Source organism: Chaetodon trifascialis, chromosome 9 (assembly GCF_039877785.1).
Source record: "Chaetodon trifascialis isolate fChaTrf1 chromosome 9, fChaTrf1.hap1, whole genome shotgun sequence".
NCBI classification, from domain to species: domain Eukaryota; kingdom Metazoa; phylum Chordata; class Actinopteri; order Chaetodontiformes; family Chaetodontidae; genus Chaetodon; species Chaetodon trifascialis.
Window position 1 is genome coordinate 12,107,607 of NC_092064.1, and position 23,522 is coordinate 12,131,128.

Sequence of the window (23,522 nt, forward strand, 5' to 3'; positions counted from 1 at the left end):
TACTTACTGTAAGTATTTTTCACAAATTGGTGAACAAATCCTGTGAATCTTGACATAAATCAATTGGAAGCAGATATCCAATAATTTTGTCCTAATTTTACAATCTGAACTCGGACTATAATATGTCAAAAAAGTCTTTGCCTCTACCAATACAAATGCATCTATTATTGTTTTATTTAACTGTGGCTTTAAGTTGGAAGAGTGCTTGGTCCACACTATTCAGTCTTTGTGAATGATGGGCTGAAACCTGATGAGGTCAGCATGGAGAGACAAATTAGCCAAAGACAAGAGCCCAGATATCTGTGGCAACATAACCAAAATTATTTGCCTTGATACAGAATTACAAATGCCAATAGATCAGATTAAGTCGAACTCAAAATACACCTTGAAATGATGTCTTTATTAATAGGAGGAATAACTCATTCATTGCACTCCACAACCACATTGCGTTAATAGTTTTCCTGTGAAATCTGTTATTAAAGGTGTAGTACGAAAAACATTAAGCAAAATGTCATAAAGCGACTGTATTTAGAAACCTCCCCATAAACAAAACTAAACCATGTGACTGGCAAAACGTTTTAAGTCAACTCTGAAAAAGAATTTAATACTGAAAGTAGGTAACACAGAACAACAATAAAAGGTCTTCCCAATATGAGAAATCACAGTATTTTGCAATAAGTACTTGGTTACTTGTACTTGGCAAAAAGGTACCAATTTGTGACATATGGCAAGACAATGCAGTTTAATGTAAAAAAGAAAAAAAAGAAGAAAAATAAAAATAAAAAAAGCTCCAATTTAAATAAACGCTTTGCTACTGACTGATCGTAAAACCTTTCAGACATTGTCTTTCTCGATCACGTATTTACATCTATTCACTAGAGAACAACACAAAACTAATTTCAGAAAATGAAATGGTGTCGGGGAAAGAATTCATATTCGTCCATTTGGCTCATATCAACTCAAAATACAGTCAAGCATTAAATGTGTGGATTTACAAAGGAGTGCTGTAGTCAAAAGTCTGAACATGGATTCGTTTTGTCCCAGTGAGTGTGCTTGGACATCTGCCGACCTGGAATTGTTTCTTGTCCCTACCTTAGCTCAAAAAACAACTGCATGTCTGAGACTACAGTAAACTTTGTTGACCCCTGAGTTTCTAATGCAAAACTAGTGTATGAAATACCTCATTACAGTGTATCTTAGTGCAAGCCAGCAATATGCTTGATTAAACGGAGGTATATTAGATAGCACCCAAGCTGACAAGATTCCCCAGAATGGTTACTCTGCTGGCCAAATCACAACAAGCAGTATGGGAGGCGGCGATTTGCTCTGTATCCTTGTGAAAAACCAGCAGTTCAAATGCTTGAATTTGTATTACATCTATAAACACGTTTTTCATAGAAAATATAAATATCCCTGAATGAAACAGATTCACAGCATTTTCTCTCGAGGACTCCAGTGCTACTACCATAACGTGGCCATCAAGTGTCTTTAAGGTCTCCAGTTAACATCTCCACCTGTAGTTCCAGCCGCGACCTCCTTTATTCGCTGTCGTGATAGGTCACCGTGCGCTTCCCCCGGTTGCGGGTGTTGACGCGTGTCTTTCGCCGCGGTTTGCTGTACGACTCGTCGCTGTCCTCCTCCTCTGAGGCAGACCGGCGGCGGCGCTGCCTGAGCTGGCGGCTGGCAGTCCTTTCGCCGACCCCGGAGCGTCTGTGACTTCTCCTCTTTGGACTGCTGTGCGACCCTGAGCTGGCAAACGATTTTTCGGAGGCTGAGGACGACTGCTCGCTTTCCGAGTCAGAACTGTGGTTGCTGTTGCTGTAGCTTTTCTTCTGTTTGTGTTTTGGCCGCCTCGCATTCTTCTTCCCCCTCCCTGAACGACCAGCAGCTTCCTCCTCCTCCTCCTCCTCTTCCTCCTCCTCCTCCTCCTTGCTGGAATCTGCCTGGGAAGAGGTGGCCTCCTCATTGCTGTTTCCATCCTCTTGTTTGGATTCCCTTTTGGGACGCTTTGAGGAGCCTGACCGGTTATTTTTATTGTTCTTGGACACTGGCTCCTTCTCTCCTGCCTCCTCCGCATCTTCAGAGTCTGAGGTGTAAATACGTTTTCTCTTGGAAGACAGCTGATTCCTGGCTTCGTTGGGAGAGGATCTGTGAGACTCTCTCTTATTGTTCCTGTCTTCTCTTGACGCTGTGACTGTTTTGTTACCGTTTCTCTGTTTACTCCGGCTCGCAGATGCAGAGTCTTCCTCAGACAGAGAGTTGTCACTGATGTATTTCTTTTTTGGTAGGGCTCGGAGGCTCAGCCGTCTATTCGACGTGTTGTCTGAATTGTCCGACTCTTCATCTGAGGAGCCAGTGGAGCGTTTCCTCCTCGACTTCCTCTTGGGTTTGTATTCCTGCTCAGAGCTCTCTGAAGCTGAGGTGTCGCCTTGAGGCCGTTTACATTTACCCTTGTTTCTCGTGGGCCTCTTTGACTTGGTTTCAACCTCATAGTCCTCGCTGGAGTGATTGCTTTCTATGTCCTGTTCTTCGTCTTTTTTCAGTCTTTTCTTGCGTGGGCTGGATCTCTTTGGAGAATCACAGAGGTTGTCTGATTCTGCACCATCCAGTCTATCAGCTGAGGCAGATTTTTGTTTATCTTGGCTTCTTGACGGTGAAACTTTACTCTTTTTCTTAGAGTTCTTGTGGATGGCTTCTTCCACATTTCTTCCATTTTGGTGTGGGTGTTTCTGAGACCTGTGGTCTTTGTCCTCTTCATCTGAGCTCACAGGAGGTTTGTGTCGTGTAGTCCTTTGTTCAGTGTCATCCTCCTCATCCTCCTCCTCCTCCTCCTCCTCCTCACTTGTGATCCTCTTTTTCCTGGCTGCAGTGGTTGCTGTGCTTCTGGAGGCTTTCTGAGACACAGCCTCCTGTTCTTCCTCCTCCTCGTCCTCCTCCTCTGCTTCTCCAGAACTCTCCTCTGCAGCTTCCTCTTGCTCAGAGTTGCTGTCAGACTTGTGATGTTTCGTACTGTGTCCGTTTACATGGGACAAAGTATCTGCAAGGGGAAGGAAAAAAAAAGAAAGAAATCCGACTGATAAGAGAAACTTTTCATCACAGCAAGTGACAGCTGAAAATGACAGATGAGGACATTTCTCACCATTTCCCTTGGTCTTAGCAGCTTGTCTTGACATCCTCAGATTATTAGATCTCATGTCTCCGTTCTGCTGATTCTGGAAGGAGGATGAAGCATCGCTGTCTTTGCCATCCGCCTCATCCTTCGACTCACTGCCTGATTCCTTTGTTTTCCCAGGAGCTAGAAAGAGAAACAAGAGCGCAGCTGAGCCAAAATCTATCCTGAAAGCTGCCTAAAACACAAAAATGCAAATATGTTTCATGTGTATTTGACGGAGGTGAGATCTGAGATCAGCGTATCTGTATTTTACAAGTGTAAAATTGGGATTGGGTGATAAAAGGAGAGAAAAGAAGCTTTGGCGCACCCTGCGTTCTAGAATCTTCCTCAGAATCCGAGCTGCTCTGGATCACTGCGGTGCGTTTGTTGGCCCGAGCTGTGTGGCGGAGGCGGCTGCTGCTCCTTCTTGGCTTCTCCTCCTCCTCCTCCTCCTCGTAGTCTTCATCTGATGCCTCGAGGAGTTTGATCTTATTCACAGCCGCCCTCGCCGTCTTCCTCTTGAGCGACCTGCGCACTGTGACTTCCTCTTCCTCTTCCCTGTCGGAGCCCTGGGACGTGGCTCTGTTGGAGTCGTGGTGGTGACGTCTCTCCCGGCGAGACGACCTGCTGCTGTGGCCGTTCAGCTCTGCTCTTCCCTCTGAAAATGAGCCGTGCAGTAGGATGTGAAACGTGTCGGCTGGTGGGTTTTGTGTAAACGGCTGGCCGTGCGGCTGAGGTCGTCTGTGGCGTTTACCTGTGCGCTTCCTGTCTGCACCAGCGCTGTTTCTGGTCAGCCGTGTGCTCCTGCTGTTGTTACTCCTGCTGGGGTAGCGACGACCTGCAGACTGGGAGGACATCTCTCTATCCTCTCCATCTTCGCCTTCACTGTCGAATTCCTCCTCCTCTTCTTCTTCATCGTCGTCTTCATCTTCCTCCTCGCTATCACTCTCTGCAACTGGCAACAATAACATTTTTTTTCTGGATTGTGATGCAGAAGTTAATGAGGAATGACATTTAAAAGCTGGGTTTTCACAGGAAATACTAAACCTTTTTTCCTCTGCTTGGCACCGTTGCTTCTTGTAAGTCTTGCTTTCTGTCTGAGTCGATGGTGCCTTGAGGAACCTGGACGTTTCTCCTCCTCCGACTCACTCAGCTCGCTCTCACTTTCAGATTCTGAAACAAAAGAAAATATTTCCATGACGCTCATTTGGCTCCTTTTGTCCAAAGCCACTTATCTATAATTAGTGTCTTCAAACTCAAAAAGGAGCAAAGTGTCATGAAGAACTGGAAATGCAGCTCTCCCATACAAACAGCTTAACATGTGTCAAAGAGCATGAGGTGTCGAGATGCAGTCAGAAAAGGTGGTTCAGCCTGTTGTGAAAAATGTACAAGTTCATGACTTCAGTGGGGAGTTCATTCCACCACTGCAGGGACAGAATAGAAGACATTAGAGGACAGACAGAATAGAGAAGACAGGGACATTTGCACTTAAGGAAACGATTCTTTAAAATGTTTGTACTTATTGTGAAAAACAAAGGTTTAACTGTAAATCTTCACACTTAAAAGTGCTCCCATAACAGTCCTCAGGTAGCCTACATTGTCATCACGAACACATAATGGGACTGCTTTACGTTAGCGAAGCCATGGTAAGAGACAAGAGGAGAAAAGTGTGTCATACCAGGTGTTGATGAAGCAGCTTTCGAGTCATCCTCCGAGGAACTGTGACCTGAGCTGCTGCTCCGACTCCTCCTGGCTCTCTCAGGAACAGACACTTTGGCTGAGGTAGATTTGGTCACTGACGTCGACTCCACTTTTTCCTGAGTTTTTACAGCCGCTCTCTTTTGACTTGAGAGAAGAATAATTTCATCAGACGTTAACGTGAACAGTTAATGGGCCACGTTATTGTCGAGTATTTTAGCTGTACTGATTCATGTTAGAATAAGAAGAGAAGAGCACCAGGCCAGTACTGTTAGCAACAGTATTTTTTTGGGTCTGTGCCCAGTGATTCACTCAAACATGACTCCCGTTCCTCCCGTTATTGAGCAGATGAGTCACACACCTTGTAGTAGCAGAGGACTGATCCTGCTGCGTTTTCTTGCGGAACCTCTGACTGCGACGTAGCCTGTCGCTGCTCTTGATGGCAGTTTTGTACTCGGATATGATTGTTCTGATTTGCTCCTCGAAGAAGGCAGAGAGCCGCAAGGTCATGCTGTAAATCTACAACGGGACAGACACGGCTGAGTTAGACGAGCTAAAACGTAAAACCTGAGGTCAAAATATCCATCCATCCATCCATTTTCTATGCCGCTTATCCCTTTTGGGGTCACGGGGGACGGGGCCTATCTTGGCTGTCAACGGGCGAGAGGCAGGGTACACCCTGGACCGGTCGCCAGCCGATCGCAGGGCACATACACACAACCATTCACACCCACACCTAGGGGCAATTTAGAGTCACCAATCAACCTAATGAGCATGTTTTTGGTCTGTGGGAGGAAGCCAGAGTGCCCGGAGAGAACCCACGCATGCACGGGAAGAACATGCAAACTTCACACATAAAGGCCCGACCCGGGAATCGAACCTGCGACCTTCTGCACGGTGGCGCGCACTACCTGCTGCGCCACCGTGCAGCCCAAGTCAAAATATATGTTCAAAAATTATGTTTCAATGAAAAATTTGAACCCAAAGCAGGTTTTATAAGATGAACTCCAACCATTACATTGCTCTGGTTATGTTCTGAGATCAGTTCATCTTTAACTCCTCTACCTTGGAGCGTTTATTGGGTGTGTAGGCTTTAGCGTTGGCAAATATTAGCCGTGTGTCTTTGCACAGCTCTATAGGGTTTTCATAGCGGTCTTCCCCCAGGGTCCTTTTCACTGTGCCGAAGTCCATTGGAGTATCAATGATGTCATGGTAGTCCTGGAGACGCACACAAGACATGAGTTAGACTCCATCTTTTCCAAAACATGCTGGCTTCGTTTCGCTGAGAGCACGTCCTCGTCTTGTGTTGACTTACCGGATAGTTCTGAGGATCCACAGGCTGCCTGAACGGCTCGGAGTCCTCACACTCAAATATGTAGTTGAGCAGATTCTTGCACTGCTCCTTCCAGGCGTCTCTGTCAGGCAGCACCTCCACAGAGCGCTGCAGACGTCAAGGAGAGAGAGAGGAATTCATCAGGAAGCATGCTGCTACTGAATCAGTGATACAGTTTAGACAACCGTTTGTTTCATTTAAGAACTACTGCAAAGGTGCAGCCGCTCTTATCCCGACAGGATGCAGAATAACTCGCTCCTGTGTTTATTTTAAATTAGACTGTAACGCTCTCTTCACCTTTCTTCTAAAACAATCCCTTGATGAACTACAGATCATTCAGGACTATGCTGCCAGACTTTAAACAAGGCTTTTAAAGTTCTGTTACTTGTTTTCAAGGCTCTTAATGGTTTGGGAGTGAGCTACATTAACAACGCTTAGTCCTTTTATAATCCTTCAGGGCTTCTTAGATCCTCTGCTGCCGGTTTTTCAAATACAAACCATCACACGAATAAGAACATTGGCCTCTCAGCCTTTTTTGGAATTTCCTTCCTGAGGCAACAAGAGAAACAAGCTCCCAACATTTTAAAACGAGAACTGAAAATGTATTTATTTGACGTTGCCTTTAAGTATCGTTGTTCCTTTGTTCTGTTCCAATCTCTCACACATCTTGTTGCCGTTTGCATAACTGTACTTCCTGTTTTGTTTGTTATTCATTTCATTGCTCGGTTTTATTCATGCAGTATTTTCACCTGTTTTTTTTTTTTGTTTCTTCACTTTAACATTAAGCACTTTGAGCTACAGCCCCTGCATGAAAAGGGGCTGTATACGTTAGTTTGTTTATTTATTTACATTATTATTGTTACCTGAGATTATCATATATCATTATATAGTACCTGACGCAGTCTATGTCCAGAGGATGTTCCTGGTGCCTCTGTGTCCTCTTCCTGTAGGCAGAAATCTAATTTAGATGACTTGAATCTGATCAGAAACCGAATGACAATTTCAGAGTTGACTGCAACTAATAATGAAACCTTTCCTGACACTCAGTTGAAACTCTTCATGGGCAATCTAGGCTTCCTTGACCTGTTCTCTTAATTATTCAGGCAGACTTACCTCATCATCATCATCCATTTCTTCCACAGCATTGTAAATTTCCATGATATCTGTGCAAGCTGGATTACTGGGAAAGTAGGAAAAATGTGCAAGACAATTTATAGAAACAATAATGTCTAAAAAATTTTTTGGAAACACACTGGTCCAGACAGACAACGAGGAAAACGTACTTGACAAATTTCTGGAGGACATTTGTGATGATTTTTGCAGAGTGGGCAATCTTGCTTCTTGGCTCATTGAAAGTGCGGGCGTTATGTGCAATATACCTGGCATCCCAAATTAATGCTGAGAGGCGCCTGTGGATCATCAGAGGTGAGTAAATACACACAAACCGTAGCAAATACAGATTATTTCATTTCAGCAGCTGAAGACATTTCAGGGGCAGAGTCGGGGCCAACGGTCAGGAGTGCGTTTGCTTCCATGCTTTGACCTGCTTACATTATGAAGCAGGTGGAGGGTGGAATGACCAGAGGGGACTGACCTGTAGAACCTGTTCAGGAGTCGCAGTCGGATGGTGCCCAGGTCAGTGGGATAGGCGATCACAGTACAGTAAGTGGGATACTGGACTAAGTCCACAGGACCAGAGAAGGGAGCTGCAATCTCTGTAGCAGAAACACAGGGGAAGGTGGGTCAGTGTGACCGGGAATAGTTAAAGGAATCTATAAAGTGAGTGAACTGTGACCAGACTTGTGAAAGAGGGAGTGTTTGAGTGAAAGGAAACAAGAGGGAGTTAGAAAAAAAGGTCTGTTTCAGCACACACACCAACGGTGATGAGCTGGTCGATGCCAGTGACGATGCGTTCACACTCCTCGTCCCTGCTTCTCTCCCCCCACTCCCCCGGCAGAGGTTTGTACATCAGCTCGCTCATCTCATCTGCCGTCACAGGAATACCGCCTCCTTCGGTCTCCGGTTGCTGGGCTGCACAGCGGAGACACACTTGTTCAATATGCACTGAAACCCCATCGACCCTGTTTGCAAACAGATTCCCGCACGCTCTCTGTGTGTGGAAGTGACAGCAATGAGAGAGCAGAAAGTCTTACTGACCATCATCTGGAATAGGTTCCACGTCCCAAGGGCTCAGCTTCTCTGTTTCCCCGTTGTCCCATCTGTGAAAATAAAGTGCTGCCAAAGTCAGCTATCACACCTGCTTCAGCTCAATTAGCTAAACTGGTCACAGAGATGATACTGTCATGAATAACCACAAGGGGACAGATGGCCTGTTAATACATAAAAATGTCCTGAAAAATAAAGATGTAACACGTAAAAATCTAGTATTTGCTTGCGTCTGTATTTCTCATTAATGTGTCAGACATAAATGAACTAAAATTCAATAAAATCACTTCACTCTGCTCTCAGAGTTAAAGCTTTGCTTCAAACAGTGACAGTATCATCAGCAGTCTGTCCTAAAACTGGCTAATATGCGTTATTGGTGATGGTGCCACAGCCCCCTCTCATGACAGCATGTGTTGTTCCCCACCTGACTTTGAAGCACTGGAAGAGACTGTCAGGGTATTCTGGCTGGTAGGGCTCCTGACAGACGATGGTCCCAAACCACCAAGCATCATCTATCACTGAGCGGAATCTGTCGTCTGCACAGGACGAGACGATAACACGTTTAGGAGCAGGAGGAGAAATTTTGTGCACATTTATGTATTTCAAGTTGATGAAACATACATGCAAGTTGTTACTTGGCCTCAAAGCAATGAATGAATGAACGTCTCTAACAAGGTGTGCAAACTTACTTGGTTGCCAGTTTCTACGGAGCGCCTCGTCATAACTTTGCCTCAACACAAGGAAATCAATCACGTCCGGCATGTCGTGATACCTGTGGGAGAGATCACTTTAATGGGGAAGCGAGAGCGAAATCAAAGGCTTCATCTGTGTGAAAGTGATGCTGAATTACTCTGACGTAACACATTTCATACACAAAAACATCAACCCTACGGTAGCAGAAACTCAGCCAGCGTGTCAAAGCCAAAAACAGATTTTTAATCCTCTAAATTTTGTTTTGGGAGGAAGAGTTTTTTAATAGAGAGCCGTTAATGAAACTGAGCTGCTTACTTGACAGAATACGACTTGTCTGTGATTTTGCCAGTGCCGTGGTCAATAAGAGTCAGCTTCAGACAGCACAGTGTTGGAGGGCAGACTTCATATTTGATCCCAGTGATCTTCACAAACTCTTGGTCCTTGGAAGACAAAAAACAGGAATTTATTCTGCATCCACCTTGATTTTCAGTGTTTTTCATGAGGTCAGTCAAGATTTTTCCAAACTCTGCTCCTGAGAACATTTTCTCTTTTCTCTTATTCTTCTTACCCGCAACTCCATTTTCTTCCAGGGCTGCTTGTCCAGGTTGATGGGGTACAGCTCGCTCCGGCTCACGGCCTCAACGTAGGCTTCGTGTCCCTGCCGAAAGTAGATCACCTGACAGACGCAGAGAGGGTCAGAGGTCAGAAAGTGACTTTTCTCCTCGTGGTCCTGTACAGAGCCTCTTGTCTCATGTACACACCTCATCGCCCATTTGGGGAACAAAAGGAGACTTTCTGGGAATGACGTCAGTGATCCACGGCGAGGGTCTGAACTCATTGGAGACTTCTCTGTTGATCGACGGTCTGGCCTTTGGACGCTGATGGGAGCATCAAGATGTCAAATGTTAAAGTGGAGTCTGGGCAGCAACTGACCAGCTGATATCCACATCAGGACTACAGAAGGATAAACTCTGCACTCTGCACTGCGTTTCCCAACTCACCCTGGGTGACTTGTTCTTCGCTTTCTTGGCCTTTTTGCTTTTCTTGCTGGGTTTTTCCTCCTCATCACTCTGCTGCTTCTCCTCTTCTTCCTCGTTCTCTTCCTCCTCCTCCTCAGAGCTGCTGAGTCTGCGCTGCACTCGTTTGCGTGAGGACAGCGGGGTGGAGGGCTGCAGGTTGATGCCAGCGTCTGCCGTCCAGTCCGAGTACTCGCTGGACGTGTGGCTGTCCAATCAAAGGCAGTCATGGTTAGAGCCTTAAGTTGTATATATATGAAAACACGCAGTACAAAAACTTAATCAAATAACTTGTTTTAACCTGCTTGGTGTACCAGATGGGTGGGGATTGCCACCTAAGACAACACAAAGGAGTAACACAAGGTTTTACAGGAAAGTCATTATTTTTTTGGTTACATCATGATTTTGTGATTCAGGGAAACCCTTTTATCTGGTACTCTAAACAAGTTCAAACAAACTCAAGGAATGATTCCCAAAGAGTGTGTGACCCTTTTAAAACTTTATACCTTGAGCTGTCACTATTCCACTCTTCATCATTGGAGGAATCCAGTTCACTGCCGTCCAATTCATTGTCCTGGACAGATTCAAAAGACAAACTTAGCTTAAAACAGCCAAAAAAGACCTCAGGTGCTTGTAAATGACTCTTTTAATAAGTCAGGGAGGGGTGGAGAATGCGATACCTCAGAGTGGACCTCTGAGCTTGCGGTCTCCTCTCCCTCTTCACATGACAAGTCCATGAATTCCAGCGCGTCACCGTGGCCATGTGCTCGCTTCGCAGTGGGAGGCTCATCGTCTGAATCATCCTGAAGGGACAGATGGGACCGACTCAACACCAGCGCAAAGATTTGTACAGGAACAGTTGCACTGAAAAATGCTGACAATTCTGATTGATTGATTCTGATACTGTAATGTAATTACTGTGCCTTTAATTGTGTTACATGCACATTACAGACAAGTTAAGCACTATACATACTGTTTAATGACTATTCACAAAACAGGTACAAAAGCCATTTTTAGGATCCCCATTTAGGACAAAGGAAAAAGAAACCTACTCGACAGCTGGCGTAGATAATGCGTCTCTTCTTTGCACTGTACAGAGCAACCTCCTCATCTCCTTTGGCTGTTCGAATGTCTTCCTGGTCCCTGAAAAATAATTTACATAATGTTTTACATTTAAGAGGGACAGTAATCAAATTTAGAGCAAAGAAATGCTGTAAAATCTCATTTCTCAGTCTCAGACGGATTTCTATGGAAAGACTTTTGCAGGAAAATCCAGCTGTGTGTGCAAATGACTTCAGCTAATGATGCCATGCAACCAAAATAGGAAAAGGTAAAATAATCAGTTGTGTCACTTAAGATATATAATCCAATGTACACACAATGTGCATACAATCCAACTGCAGATGGTAAAGCTAATATCTGAGGTTTCTTTCTACCTGTAGCTGCTGGGTGCCAGTTCAGGCACCACCACCCTGTGTCTCCAGGCCTGCAGGTCTCTCTCGGTGGCCATTTGGCTACGAGGAGCGTTCTGATGCATCTGCCGGACACCTTCCACCTGCCCACTGCGGCGCAGACCCACATTAGGGGGTGACTGCACCTCTGCTCGATCATTCACCGACACTGTTAAGAGGGAAAAATAACAAAATATTACTTTCAGGGAATCTTAAAGCTAGCATCCAACATCTCACTGGATCAATATGTCAGCTACAGCAATCTAATAAAACACTGGTGGTGCATGGATACCTCTGCGTGGTGTGCTTGGCGCTGGAGTCAAGGTCGGGCCCCGTGCCTCAGCTTGCCCTTGTGGTCCTGCTGCAGGCCCAGGTGCTGCCTCTGCCCGAGGCTGGTTCTGCCGGTCCTGTTGCTCCTGGAGATGTCGGATGGCCTCATCCAGAAGGCTGCTGCGTCTTATTGCGACTGCCTCATGATCTGCAGTCTGCTGGCTGATCACCTGCTCCACCACCTCACCATCACCTGAAAACGTCATCAAACAGACAGACTGGGAGCATGAGTGGGGCGGTCGCTGGTCAGGCACTTACAGTGTGCTGGTTAGCAAATGATCACGCTTGTCAAGACATAGCAGGGAAGATATGGTTCAAATGTTCTTTATCATCTACGTCACTCTGTAACACAGCACCACCTCCAGCTCAGGGACCATCCTTTGCATAGGTGACCGTCTGGTCCACTTCACTGTTTGCTGTTGCTATACGAACTAGGGTTGTCCTAATCCGATCACGTGACCGCAGACTCGATCGGAACTCGGACGTTATGTCCTGATCAGGTATCGGATAAATAATATATATACATATGTATATTTATCTTTATTTTTAATCACATTTACAATATATGGGCTATTAGTGATTAAAAATAAATGAGAATAAAATAGTATTAATTAACTACCAACGTTTACAGGCCGGCTCTGTGTCTGTGACAGACACCACTGAACAGCACATGTGCGGAACACGGCAGCATGCAGCAGTTTGTTTTGAAGCTGAGGCGCGTGATATGCTGCTACTATGTCCGCTGTGTGGAAATATTTCAAAGTGAACGATGAGAACAATGCAATTGCAAAAACGTGAGATATGCAAAATCGGGATCTTGAGAGGTGGGAAGGACAAAGCTGCTTTTAACACCACAAACTTGATACAACCCCTCAATACACTGCACTGAGAATACGAGTTAGGAGTGCAGTTCCAAAAAGGCTACTTGATAACAGTCACTTTTATTTGCTCATTTGTTTGCATTTGATATTTTGATGCCTATTTTAAGTTAAACTGCTATTTGTTTTAATACCAGACTATAGAGTCTTTAATGTTGCACTATTCCTAATGTGAAGAAAATTTTATTTTTTTCCCGTGTTCTGTTCTGACTTGAGAATGTAATTCAAGCTACCTCATAGAAGTTTACAATACACTGCACTGCATGCATGCACAATTGTGTTACATGTTAATATAAGAGCCATTGGTAAAAAAAAAACTAAAAATAAGGGACATCCTGGATCTTATTCTTTGCTCTTAGTTCGTTTCATAATGTTTTATAGAAGTATCGGATCGGGACTCGGTCTCGGCAGATACTCAAAATCAAATGACTCGGACTCAGACTCGGGGGCAAAAAACGTGATCGGGACATCCCTAATACGAACATGTGGGGGGTGACATTGAGTAAAGCAGCCCATTTCGCTGTTGTCTGCTGCAAGAACAAACACAAGTCTTTAACTAGTCTCATCATCTCAGGATAGACACAGTCGATTCACTTTTTTAATGAAAATGTGACGGAAATGTCCCCAAAAGGACTGGAAAACTCTTCTCTTAGACGTGCATTGGAAGTGCCCTGTTGCTGGCTCCAAGAACGAACACAATTCTTCAATTCTCCCACCATCTGAGATGCTAAAACCCAGTTAATTAACTATGTTTTTGATGGAAAACTGAATAAAAGGAGTGTGGATTTTAACGTCACTCCACTGGCAAGTAACGGTACAAGCTCAAGGATGCCTGATACTGGCTGACCTAACTTCAAACTTGGAAGCTCCAAGTTTTGCCACATTTTATGTCGTCTTACTGTTTATTTTGTTGGTTAGCCTGTTTAACTTGGCACGAGGCATGTTGGAAACACTGCGCAGCTTTGATCAGCACCCAGCAGCTAGCTTGCTCAGACCATACACCGTTACAGAGCTGTAATGTTAACAGTATAAGTGCAGTTTGCTGGAAGCTAAAAACACTGGCAGAGCCGATGGGAAAGACGGAGAGGGGTGCCTAGGCTGACCAAACAGAGCAGACTGGGGTTTTCAAGGGGGGGGGGCCTTAAAACTTGCAACTAAGAGGGAGTTTCAGACAGAGAGAAAAGCGGTACGGCAGCAATGGACAGCATGAGAAAAATAACATTTTGCTTTGTTTTTTTCAGCATGGTCCCAAAAAACATAACATTTCCTATTTAAATCCAGTTGGCTCATAAAACAGCAACAAAGGGCTAATTGTGGTGAAATGAAGGCATTTGTGTGCTTATTTCCATTCTTACTCGTGGCTACGTATCCCAGCTGAGGGACCAGGTGTTCAGCAGCAATGTTCTCCCGTCCTGGGACAAGACGCTGGTACCTGCGAATCAAGTTAAGACATTTTAAAACATTGCAAAAATAGCTGTAAAAACAAGGTGAACGGCTGAAAAGTAACAGAAAGTCAAATGAAGCCGCGGTTAATGGCCGAAGAGCGCGTGGCTGTTTTATAACAGAAAGGAGGCGGTGTCTACCTTGGCGGATGGGGGTTTCCGTCCACATCCACCAAGAAGGGCGGGGGCATGAGATGAGGTGCTTGCTGCGTCTGTTCGTCCAGTACAAAGCCGTTGGTGTCCCGGATCAGCGGTCGGTAGTCTGTGTGGAAGAACACCTGGTCTGGAAGCTGTGTGGAGATGAGGAGAAGTTATGGCTTCACCCCGCTGCTTCTGCTCTACTCAAGTGAGGTTATTAAGACTTATTCTCTATGCCTAATGTTAAAGTACATGAATGACATTACTGTGGTTTTCAGTCAGTCACTGTTTGTGGAAAGACTTAAATGTGCATGTTAGGTTTATCCTTGCCTTCTCATAGGGCTTGGAGCTGCCGAAGCCAAAGATGAGCAGATGGCCATGGGAGTCTGTGCAGGCGAAGCGCTGGCCATCCGGGGTGAATTTGCAGTCGAAAACAGCTCCATGACCCTGGCCCTCAATCTGGATGAGAAACACGAAATCACCCCAGGTTCAAAAACATGTCAGCGATGTAGATACACTCAGCACAATATAAGTCAGTTTTCATACCATGTTGCTTATTGCTGTGTTTGTCATGTGCATCGTGGTGTGTCTCTACATCAGTATCATCTATTCATGTCGCAGAACTGTCGCGTTTACCATCACGTCAATGCCATGTTGTGATCGTGCTCAGTGTCAGTGTACCATGTTGAAGTAGTGCTGTGTGTTCGTTCCTTGCAGCAGATCCCATATGAAGACATTCCCATCGTGGCCGGCAGACAGGATGATCCTGGGGTCAAAAGGGTGCGGCTCCAGGACAAACACCTCAGCCTCATGGCCCTGAAAGGCAGGTTCAGGTTAGTCTCCGTGTTTAAAATGAATCTACTGGTGGAGGCTCAATAAGGGGGATGTGATATCTATTATCGTCCATATTTCACTAAGAAAAAAAAAAAACCATTGTGCACAATTACTTTGAGGATATGTAGCAGCTGCCCAGTGTAGGAGTTCCACACTTTGAGGAGATGGTTGTTAACAGCCGTGATGACTGTATTATCATGGCGATCCCATGCTACCATGGTGACTTTGGGTTTGAAGTAGCTTTCGTCTTCACTCATTGGTTCAGCACTGAGAGGAATAAAAAAAGAAATCAGAATACACACACAGTACAGTGCTGCAGCTCTCAGAATATGCTGTGTAATAGTGACAGTTGATTGATTGCTCAACACAAATGAGAATAAAATGCACGTTGCTAACAGTTCCCTCCACAGCATTGTTCTGTTCGCTGTCACTTTGCTGAATAAGATCGACACGTTAGCAGCTTCACTTATGCTCAAAACAAAGCAGCGGCACTCTTCCGCTTTGGTTCCATTAAGAAACCCAGCAGACTCAAAACGAAATCTCAATCTCTAATACCGGACACACTGGATGCACTGAGTGTGACCTCCTCAGCCATACAAACAAATAGCTAAACCTAAGTGATGCCAACTTGATACACGCTAGTATGCACAATATACTGAAAATGGTGAGATAACAAATCTATGAAAGATCTTAATGACTTTGGTCATTAAGCGTTAGTAATGAAAGGCTGTGACAACATGAAAATGACTGGCTGATGATGAGCCGATTAATGAACCTGCTAGAGAGGCTCCTCTGACAGACAAACCCAGATTATTTCTTGTATTCCTCCCAAAGAATGAAGGTAGCTAAAGGTATGGGTAGACTGATATTTATATGTCAGTGATGTACTATATTGAAATATACAGAAAATTCTACATGAAAGTGAAATAAGACCTAGATGTTTGGTGTCATTTAGTCAGTTTGACAATGAATAAAACTCTCCACAAGAATGTTAAGCTGCACCACAAGATCAGCCCCCGTGTAATTCTGTTCATCAAGCATGACTGATGGTATAGAGGGAGGCCAAATTTAGGCCAACTAGCACATTAAAATGGCAAAAAGGAAGAAATGTCTACCCATTTCCTTTTGTTACGGTCCGGTAAATTCACCCTCCTCAGTTTAAACATACTATCACTGCTTTCCTGTTTGTTCAGCAGGCAGATCGCACTGTCATAGTTATCAACATACAGTTAAGCAACAAGGTCAGTGGAGGTATACAAATGACAAAATTTAATTTCATGGAATTTATTTATCTTGTTTTTATTCATAAATATTAGTGGATTTTAAAGGAGTGATTAATTCAAAGACCACATCAAAATTAACACAGAACTGTATTTTGAAAACATCCTTGCCATCAGCAGGAAACAGTTTTAAGCATTCAGAAATCTAGAAATAACCATTGTAATAAAGGTCTTCACAGAGAAACCTTCACACGGGAAAAACTTCACTCATAGCCATATCCACACTGGTGGAAGAACAGCGAAGCGGCCCTTACCCTGGAAGAGTGGCAGACATGTTGAGCAAGAGGCACCTCCACTGCTGCCGCTGATGGAGCTTCCAGATCCGCGCTGTTCCATCTCGACTTCCACTCACGAACCTGTGACGGGATGGCAGCAAACACCTTGCACCATGACTGTGTACACTGTCACGTTTAACTCAGCGACGGGGAGAAATCAATGGGGACTGAGTGCAATGCTTTTTACCATACCTTTCACCTGAGTGGCAAAACTGGATGCTGTCAACTTTGTCCTGGACGGAGAGCAGAAAGAGCGATTGTTATAGTTCTGTGTGAGGCTGAATGTTTCATGTTTTGACCCAGAGATGCAGAAGAAAATGTCTGTCAATATGTTCTCTGTATACATGCGACCTGCTGCACATCAAGGTTTAGCTTTTGAGCGTTCTCACCGTGTGCTCATGGAGCTCTGATATCTTTTCTGGACTCCCGCTTCCCATGTAATAGATTCTGATGACATCATCGGTACTTCCTGTCGCTAAGAACATCCCACCTAGAGAGGAAAAAAATCTGTTTAACCCAAAACCCAGCAAAAAAAACAAACAATAACAACATGATATGTCAATCTAAAAGGACTCATTACCTGGACTGAAGGAGGAGCACACAGTCTGAACTCCTGGCCTCGGCCGCTCTGTGAATTTGTGTGGCCGATCGCTTGAGGGACAGCAGAGAAAATGTTCATGATTTTATACAAAACAGGACAAGTGAATACATTTCACTGACACACAAAAGTAAAAACCCACAATATTTGATTGTCTGAGTTTTTTAAAGGATTCAAAGAATGCCTTGACCATGAGCCCACATCTTTGATAATCATAGCTACTCCTGACTTTTCTATCCAGTGTTGACCTGTTGGCCCATCCCTCAAAAGACCTCATTTCAAGTTTCATCTAACCTAACTGGCATTTCAACTTCAGGGTGACAGGTGTGATAAGTCAGGTCAGATGTCGACTTAACATTCCTTTGCCAGATAAGGCTCATCCACAGGCTTAGGACAACAGAGATCACTTAAGGCCCATTTATCAAGTCTCTCTTCAGATCACATTAGTTCGTTTTATACTTTTACCTCTTTGCTTGATATACAACCAGATGTTTGTAGATTCTGTTTATTTAAGTGAAGCAGGCTCTTTGAATGCAGCTATACTCAGGGACTGTATGAACAACATTGTAGCAAGTGTTGAAACACTGACAACCCGGTTTGGTTGGTCTTCCACTGTTTGCTGTAGGCCTATTGTTGATTTCCATAAGAAGAGCTTGTATTGAGCATGTTTCACTGTTTGCAAATTGCCTTGTCAGTTCAACTGACACACAAACAAAACCTTTTTTCAAATACCAGGAGTGTGAACATTCGTTTAAACATTATATTTACTCATAATTGGCAATACGAAACACATTTTTTTTTTTTTTCAATGTACTGCATACTATGACTGAATATCACCAAAAAATTTGAAGGGTCATTGAAAGCAGCACTCACCTAAAGTTGATGTTGTTGACGTCCCACTGCCAGAAGCAGACAGTAGCATCAGTTCCAGTGGACAGCATATAACGTTTTGAGCCCTTGGCAAACGGTGAGAACTGAAGACACAAATATTAAATGTTAATACTCGCCCTTATGGTTCCCGTCAGCAAGAATCCTGATCTTCAGTCATCAGAAGTTTAATTCAATTCTTTGGTGTACAGGCAAAGTCTTGATCATTTCATGTGATGGCATGAACACCATTAAAACGACTGACTGACTGACTGACTGACTGACTGACTGACTGACTGACTGACTGACTGACTGGACCAGAAACTGTCTTCAACGCCATCTTTAATATTTGGTTTGACAATACTGAGATGGAAAGCAAACGAGTTTCCATCCAAGCAGCATCGTGCACATGGTGCAAAAATGTTTTTACACTTAGCAGAGGCAAGTTGTCATAGTGATAAAGAAAAGATGCAACGAAGGCTGATGGAAACAGACTTTTAGAACAACATAAAAAAACTTTGCCAAAGCTGCTACCACCTCTTCTCGATTCATTTCAAGCAGTGCCAACACAGCAAATACAGACTGCCATCCAATGTTTTTAAGCCTCTGCATGAATGCAAAAGCACAGCACAATATATGCAATCAATTAATTAAAAGTTCAAATTCCATCTCAAGCGGAAAGTAGAAAAAGATGCACAGCGTACCAGAGTCATACACACTCTAAATTATGTCATCTTTCGGGTCCTTTTAAAAGCAGAATTTGCACATTTCAACAAAAACAAAAATCTGCATCCTCTAAATAGTTAAGTAATGCAAAATGAGGTGCAGTACAATAAAGAAACGGAATTATGAGAGCTGCATGGGTGGAAATACTTATTAATATAATAAGTATATCTACAATCGCATGATTTTTGCTACAATTTAGAACGACCAGAAAACAGGCATCTCATGCAAATAATGATTAAATACATTTGTATGAACTTTTGTGTTTTACCTGTAGGGAGGTAATGGATCCACTGTGCCCCTGCAGCACAGCCACAGGAGCACAGGTACGAAGGCACCACACACGGATGGTCTTGTCACAGCTTCCCGCAGCAATTAGCGTGTTCTCATAATTAACCGCCAAGTCTGTGATTTCTGCAGAGTGTCCTCGCAATGTCGAATGAAGCCTTCCATCAAATGAAGACCAAATCTTCACCAAACAGTCATCCGAGCCCTGACAGAGAAAAATAACTTCTACTTCAGTATTCATTCAAGACAGGTCTGGGGTACAAAGTAAAGATGGTGGCCTGTCCTATGACATGAGCAACTTGGATCTAATCATAAAAATAATAAGTATGTCAGGTCACAGTCAGCTGAGTGTCAAACTGATGACTGTGCTGTATCAAGAAATTCTGTGTTGAAAAGTTGCATCTTACTGTGAAGATCCTGAGACCGGTGCGATCAAATGCAATGCAGTACACTGCAGACAGATGCCCCAGGATCCGCCTATGCAGCCGCATGCGCTCATAGTTGCTGACGGGGTTGATGGAGCTGAAGCGTTGCGCTCCTGTCAGCTCTCTCCCTCCAAGGACCTTCACTGTTGAAGATAAGACGCCAATCATCAGAATATAGTGATGTAATTAGAGGGCTGCAACAACACTGGGATCAACACAAACGCAGTGGGAGGGAGATATATTTACTCTAATGTGGGCAGGAGTGGAGGGGCATTATCATCATGGAATGAGTGTAGATGTGTTAAAATACAGTCATACTGTCATTCTTGGGCTTAACCAAGCACAGCACAGCGCCAAATGACATTAGGCTTTGGGTTAGCTTGTCCCTCTCGCTAAGTTCATTTAGCTCTCTTTTTATAACCATCACGTCACACAAAGTCTACAGCATGAAATGAAAAGGCCATCCCCAAATCAGATGTGATCTGTAAACAATAACAGCATGGCTGCCGCTCTGAAGTCTGATGCGTCTGGTTTGTATGTGTTGCTACGGAAAACGGCAAAATATCAGACAAACAAGAACGCCATCCATAAGGTTTTTATTTACTGCCCCGGAATTAAGTTACGATGAGCATTTAATGAGGCCTATCTGTCGTGCATTTCTCCTAAAAAGGTGGCTTTCTTAACAGCTGAGAAACTTCAATATGTTTCTTTGAACAAACAAAAAAATCAGACCTACATGTGTAATATTTTCCCTGAGGAGGGACATGTTTGAAATAGAAAGCATTGTTGCAAGCAGGCATAACAAGAATGTGGCAGCAGTGCGGAGGAGACGAACGCTTCAACCGTAGGGACAGGAATCGTCAAAAACCCTCAACACGCAAACAATTCAGTGCAAACCTCTCGATGAAATGATGCTTTTGATCAACATAATTGTCATGTTCATGACAACTAACTCTGCGATGTAACAGACTGCATCAAGGCGACCAATCTGGCTACATGATGGCAGCATACCAAAATGATATTTGTCAACAATAGCCTGAAAAATGCCTCTTACTAAAATTTCAGTCTGGGTAAAGAGGAAAAAACAGTGAATTACACAGTGTGTCATTCAGGATCGATTGAGGATTTGAAAATGTCATACTTTTTAATGTGCTCATTATCCAGTCATCCAATGACTTGTCAGCACACACATACAGTAACATGAACAGTAAGTGAAGGAGAGGCATTTGACAACACTGCCAAGCAACACCAGGCCAAGCGCATCAATTCAAGGCACATCCATTTGCTTTAAAAACACATAACAGGAATACTGAGTGACTTACCGAGGTGTGGAGGTTTCTTGCAGTTCAAAGGCCTCTCTGGTGGTCTGCCCCGGTGAAGGGCTGCATATGATGAAGCTTCAAACCGCACACTGTCGCAGTCTGTAAAGCAAAACAAAAAGTTCACAGAATGATTCAGCTAATAATCAGCTCCATGTTGGGAAAAGGAGAGCCAAACAAAACAAGAAACTATTCAACCTTTCTATGATGCAAAACTCAACATTTATTGGTGTCAGAGGCCCAAATAATTTTCACAACGAAGTGCAGAGAAAAAAAGCTCATTATAAATTTCTGCCTCCAGAAACACTTGACAGGCTCCTTGACAGCTGTGTACCTTTTGCGGTCCGAAGCATTGACTGCTTTCCAGACCCCAGGAGAGAGTGTACACCTGGGACACATGATGGCACCTCTTTGTCAAGAATTGGTCCAATCTGCCTACATATCCGTAGCAAATGGTCTGGTGCAATATGTCTGTTGGCTGCAACCTGTCAAGGCAAACAAAGACAGAGCAGTGACATGACACTGAATATAGATCACTGCCCAAATGACTGGTCGAATGGACAACAATTTTGATAATCGATTGAGACTGAAATGCCAAACAGCCTTCTTAAGTATGAAGATTTGTTTCTTTTCCTTGTTTCATATTACTGTACACTGAATTTGTTTGGGTTTTAGGCTGTTGGTCAAACAGAATAAGCAATCTGAAGATGTCAACCATGGTTTTCAGAACCTGTGATCATATTTCACCCTGTTCTGGTATTTTCATACACTAAACAACGAATTAGAAAATAATCAACAGATGATGAGATAATGGAAATAGTTTTTAGTTGCCATAATACAGATTGTATCTATGATGTAGTGTGGGGGTTTTCTGTATTTTATGCGTCATAATAAACGTGTTTAAGACTCTTTTCGGGGTTGTGGCCTGCCTAAACAGTTTTGTCAGAATAAATGTCTGACAGGGTAATCGGTGGTCTCATGTGCTTCTCGACTCCTTTTCCAGAAGGCGTGACTTCTTATGCAAAACTGTTCCTTTTTATGGACCAATCACAGCGCAGGTCACATGCAAAATAACGCAGAGACAGCGCATTCCGGTATCTGATTGGCCAGCGGAGCCGTCTCGACGTAGCAAGCAGCCGAACTACCCACCCTATCTGCAGTACAACAGTAGGAACTAAATAATATTAAACCCTCTGTCCAAATACAGTTTTCTGAGCGACCATACCTCAATACACTCGGAAAAGTTAAGTCAGTGGGTACGAGTCATGACCTTGTCAATCACCCCAACTCAAGGAAAGCCGACAGTTGTCCAGCAGGAAAAGAACAAAGACCGTAAACAAGCACAGAGCGTGGACACAGAGTCTCCCTGTCACAAGACAATAACAACCTCCGACAGCAGATATTAACTTAAATCTTACCACATCTTCGTATGTTCTCGGGTGCTCGTTTCCCAGCCAGTCCAATCTCCCGGGTAAGAGCTGTTTGGAAAAGCGGAGTCAGCACAGAAACACCAGCAGGTACACATTAAGCCAGAAAAAAACCGGGTGATGTCAAAAGAGTGAGACGTGCAGAGGTAACGTTACGAAAAAGTCGACTGAGTGAGACAAGTTTTATGCCCAGACTCAGCCGACACCGACGGATAGCAGCTAGCAGTGACCGAGCAGCAGAGGCAGCGGGGATACACACCTGATATTCCTCTAGTTCGCTCGCCAGGACCTGCAGTGGATGAAAAAGCGGCGATTCAGACTGGATTGTCTCCATTAACTCTATTATCAACTAGCGAGTCAACTATTTTGAAAGACAACACATCGTGCCAGTCAAGGCACGCCAGCTCACCTCAGCCGCTCTCCGACATGGACCCGTTGTTAGGAAACGAGAAATCAAGTAATAGAGCTCTGAAATTGAACAGTGAGGACATTAAGCGTGAGAAAAAGCAGCCGTGGTATCAATTAGCACGAGCGATATGGTTGTAAATGAACAGTTAGGCGATCAACTGGGTTTACTTCTGCAGCTTACCCGACTCAAGGAGCGAAATGTTCCGATTTTTGGCCATTGAATCGGCCGTGATTTGGAGAGGTGAAACAAATTTTAGGCTAACTTTATGACTACAGAGAATAGGATATATTTATTTAATTTCGGTTACACAGCTCTGACCCCCTCCACGGTTGCTCCCGCTTTCTATTCAGCCTGTTAGCAGTCGCCATTGGAAGGATGAGGCCTCAGCGATACGACTTACTTCCGCCACAGCGGAGCAACACAGGAAAAAGGGGGTGGGGAGGAGCACTTTAGACAAAAGACAAAAGTGAACGTTAGCCCGTCACACACAAACATTTTCATTGTTTAAGTGAAACGCCGGGCATCGATACGACTATAAGCACACGTATATTAAACGAATAAACAAACGTATCTATGCATATGAATAGCGCAGACCGCAGTAAATCAAACGTCCGCCCCCTTTTTACTGACCAAGGTCGTGAGTTCTGCACATGACGTCATGAGTAATGGATGCCAATTTGCTTTACCAATTTCTTGATTGATACGTTTGATAAATTGGTCATTTTGATAGATAAATCACTTTTAAACCAGCCCTCTATTGAGGAAAATGTACTAAAATATC

General features: G+C 44.0%; 1 protein-coding gene across 3 annotated transcripts; it reads right to left on the minus strand.

The window, feature by feature from the left end:
• Positions 1-366: 366 nt before the first annotated feature.
• Positions 367-23,150, minus strand: brwd1 (bromodomain and WD repeat domain containing 1). 3 transcript variants are annotated; one of them, XM_070969877.1, is made up of 44 exons: positions 22,922-23,150; positions 22,742-22,800; positions 22,592-22,621; positions 22,324-22,383; positions 21,240-21,390; positions 20,909-21,007; positions 19,569-19,729; positions 19,145-19,366; positions 18,157-18,257; positions 17,266-17,336; positions 17,075-17,175; positions 16,878-16,918; positions 16,665-16,766; positions 15,244-15,397; positions 14,978-15,112; positions 14,627-14,755; positions 14,300-14,448; positions 14,072-14,148; positions 11,801-12,031; positions 11,494-11,677; positions 11,110-11,200; positions 10,738-10,860; positions 10,564-10,631; positions 10,043-10,265; positions 9,803-9,919; positions 9,610-9,717; positions 9,357-9,481; positions 9,038-9,120; positions 8,773-8,884; positions 8,340-8,401; positions 8,058-8,213; positions 7,777-7,897; positions 7,466-7,591; positions 7,296-7,362; positions 7,076-7,126; positions 6,165-6,290; positions 5,915-6,067; positions 5,211-5,368; positions 4,830-4,996; positions 4,199-4,324; positions 3,906-4,100; positions 3,480-3,809; positions 3,140-3,295; positions 367-3,037 (listed from the first exon to the last, which is right to left on the minus strand). In XM_070969877.1, exons 1-44 carry the CDS (start codon positions 22,956-22,958, stop codon positions 1,539-1,541), a joined length of 6,837 nt encoding a protein of 2,278 aa, XP_070825978.1. In that variant the 5' UTR covers positions 22,959-23,150; the 3' UTR covers positions 367-1,538. The 3 variants fall into 3 exon arrangements, with proteins under 3 accessions (XP_070825978.1, XP_070825977.1, XP_070825979.1); XM_070969876.1 differs by having other exon boundaries at positions 3,906-4,106; XM_070969878.1 differs by having other exon boundaries at positions 3,906-4,106; positions 10,750-10,860; positions 22,922-23,118.
• Positions 23,151-23,522: the final 372 nt, after the last annotated feature.

Bases quoted from the DNA above. Each gene is read 5' to 3' on its own strand.
- brwd1 (XM_070969876.1), bottom strand. From the start codon at position 22,958: ATGGCCAAAAATCGGAACATTTCGCTCCTTGAGTCGG. The intron at 22,801-22,921 runs GTAAGCTGCAGA...GTTCAATTTCAG, and splicing joins CATTTCGCTCCTTGAGTCGG to AGCTCTATTACTTGATTTCT. The intron at 7,127-7,295 runs GTAAGTCTGCCT...TTCTGCCTACAG, and splicing joins AAATGGATGATGATGATGAG to GAAGAGGACACAGAGGCACC.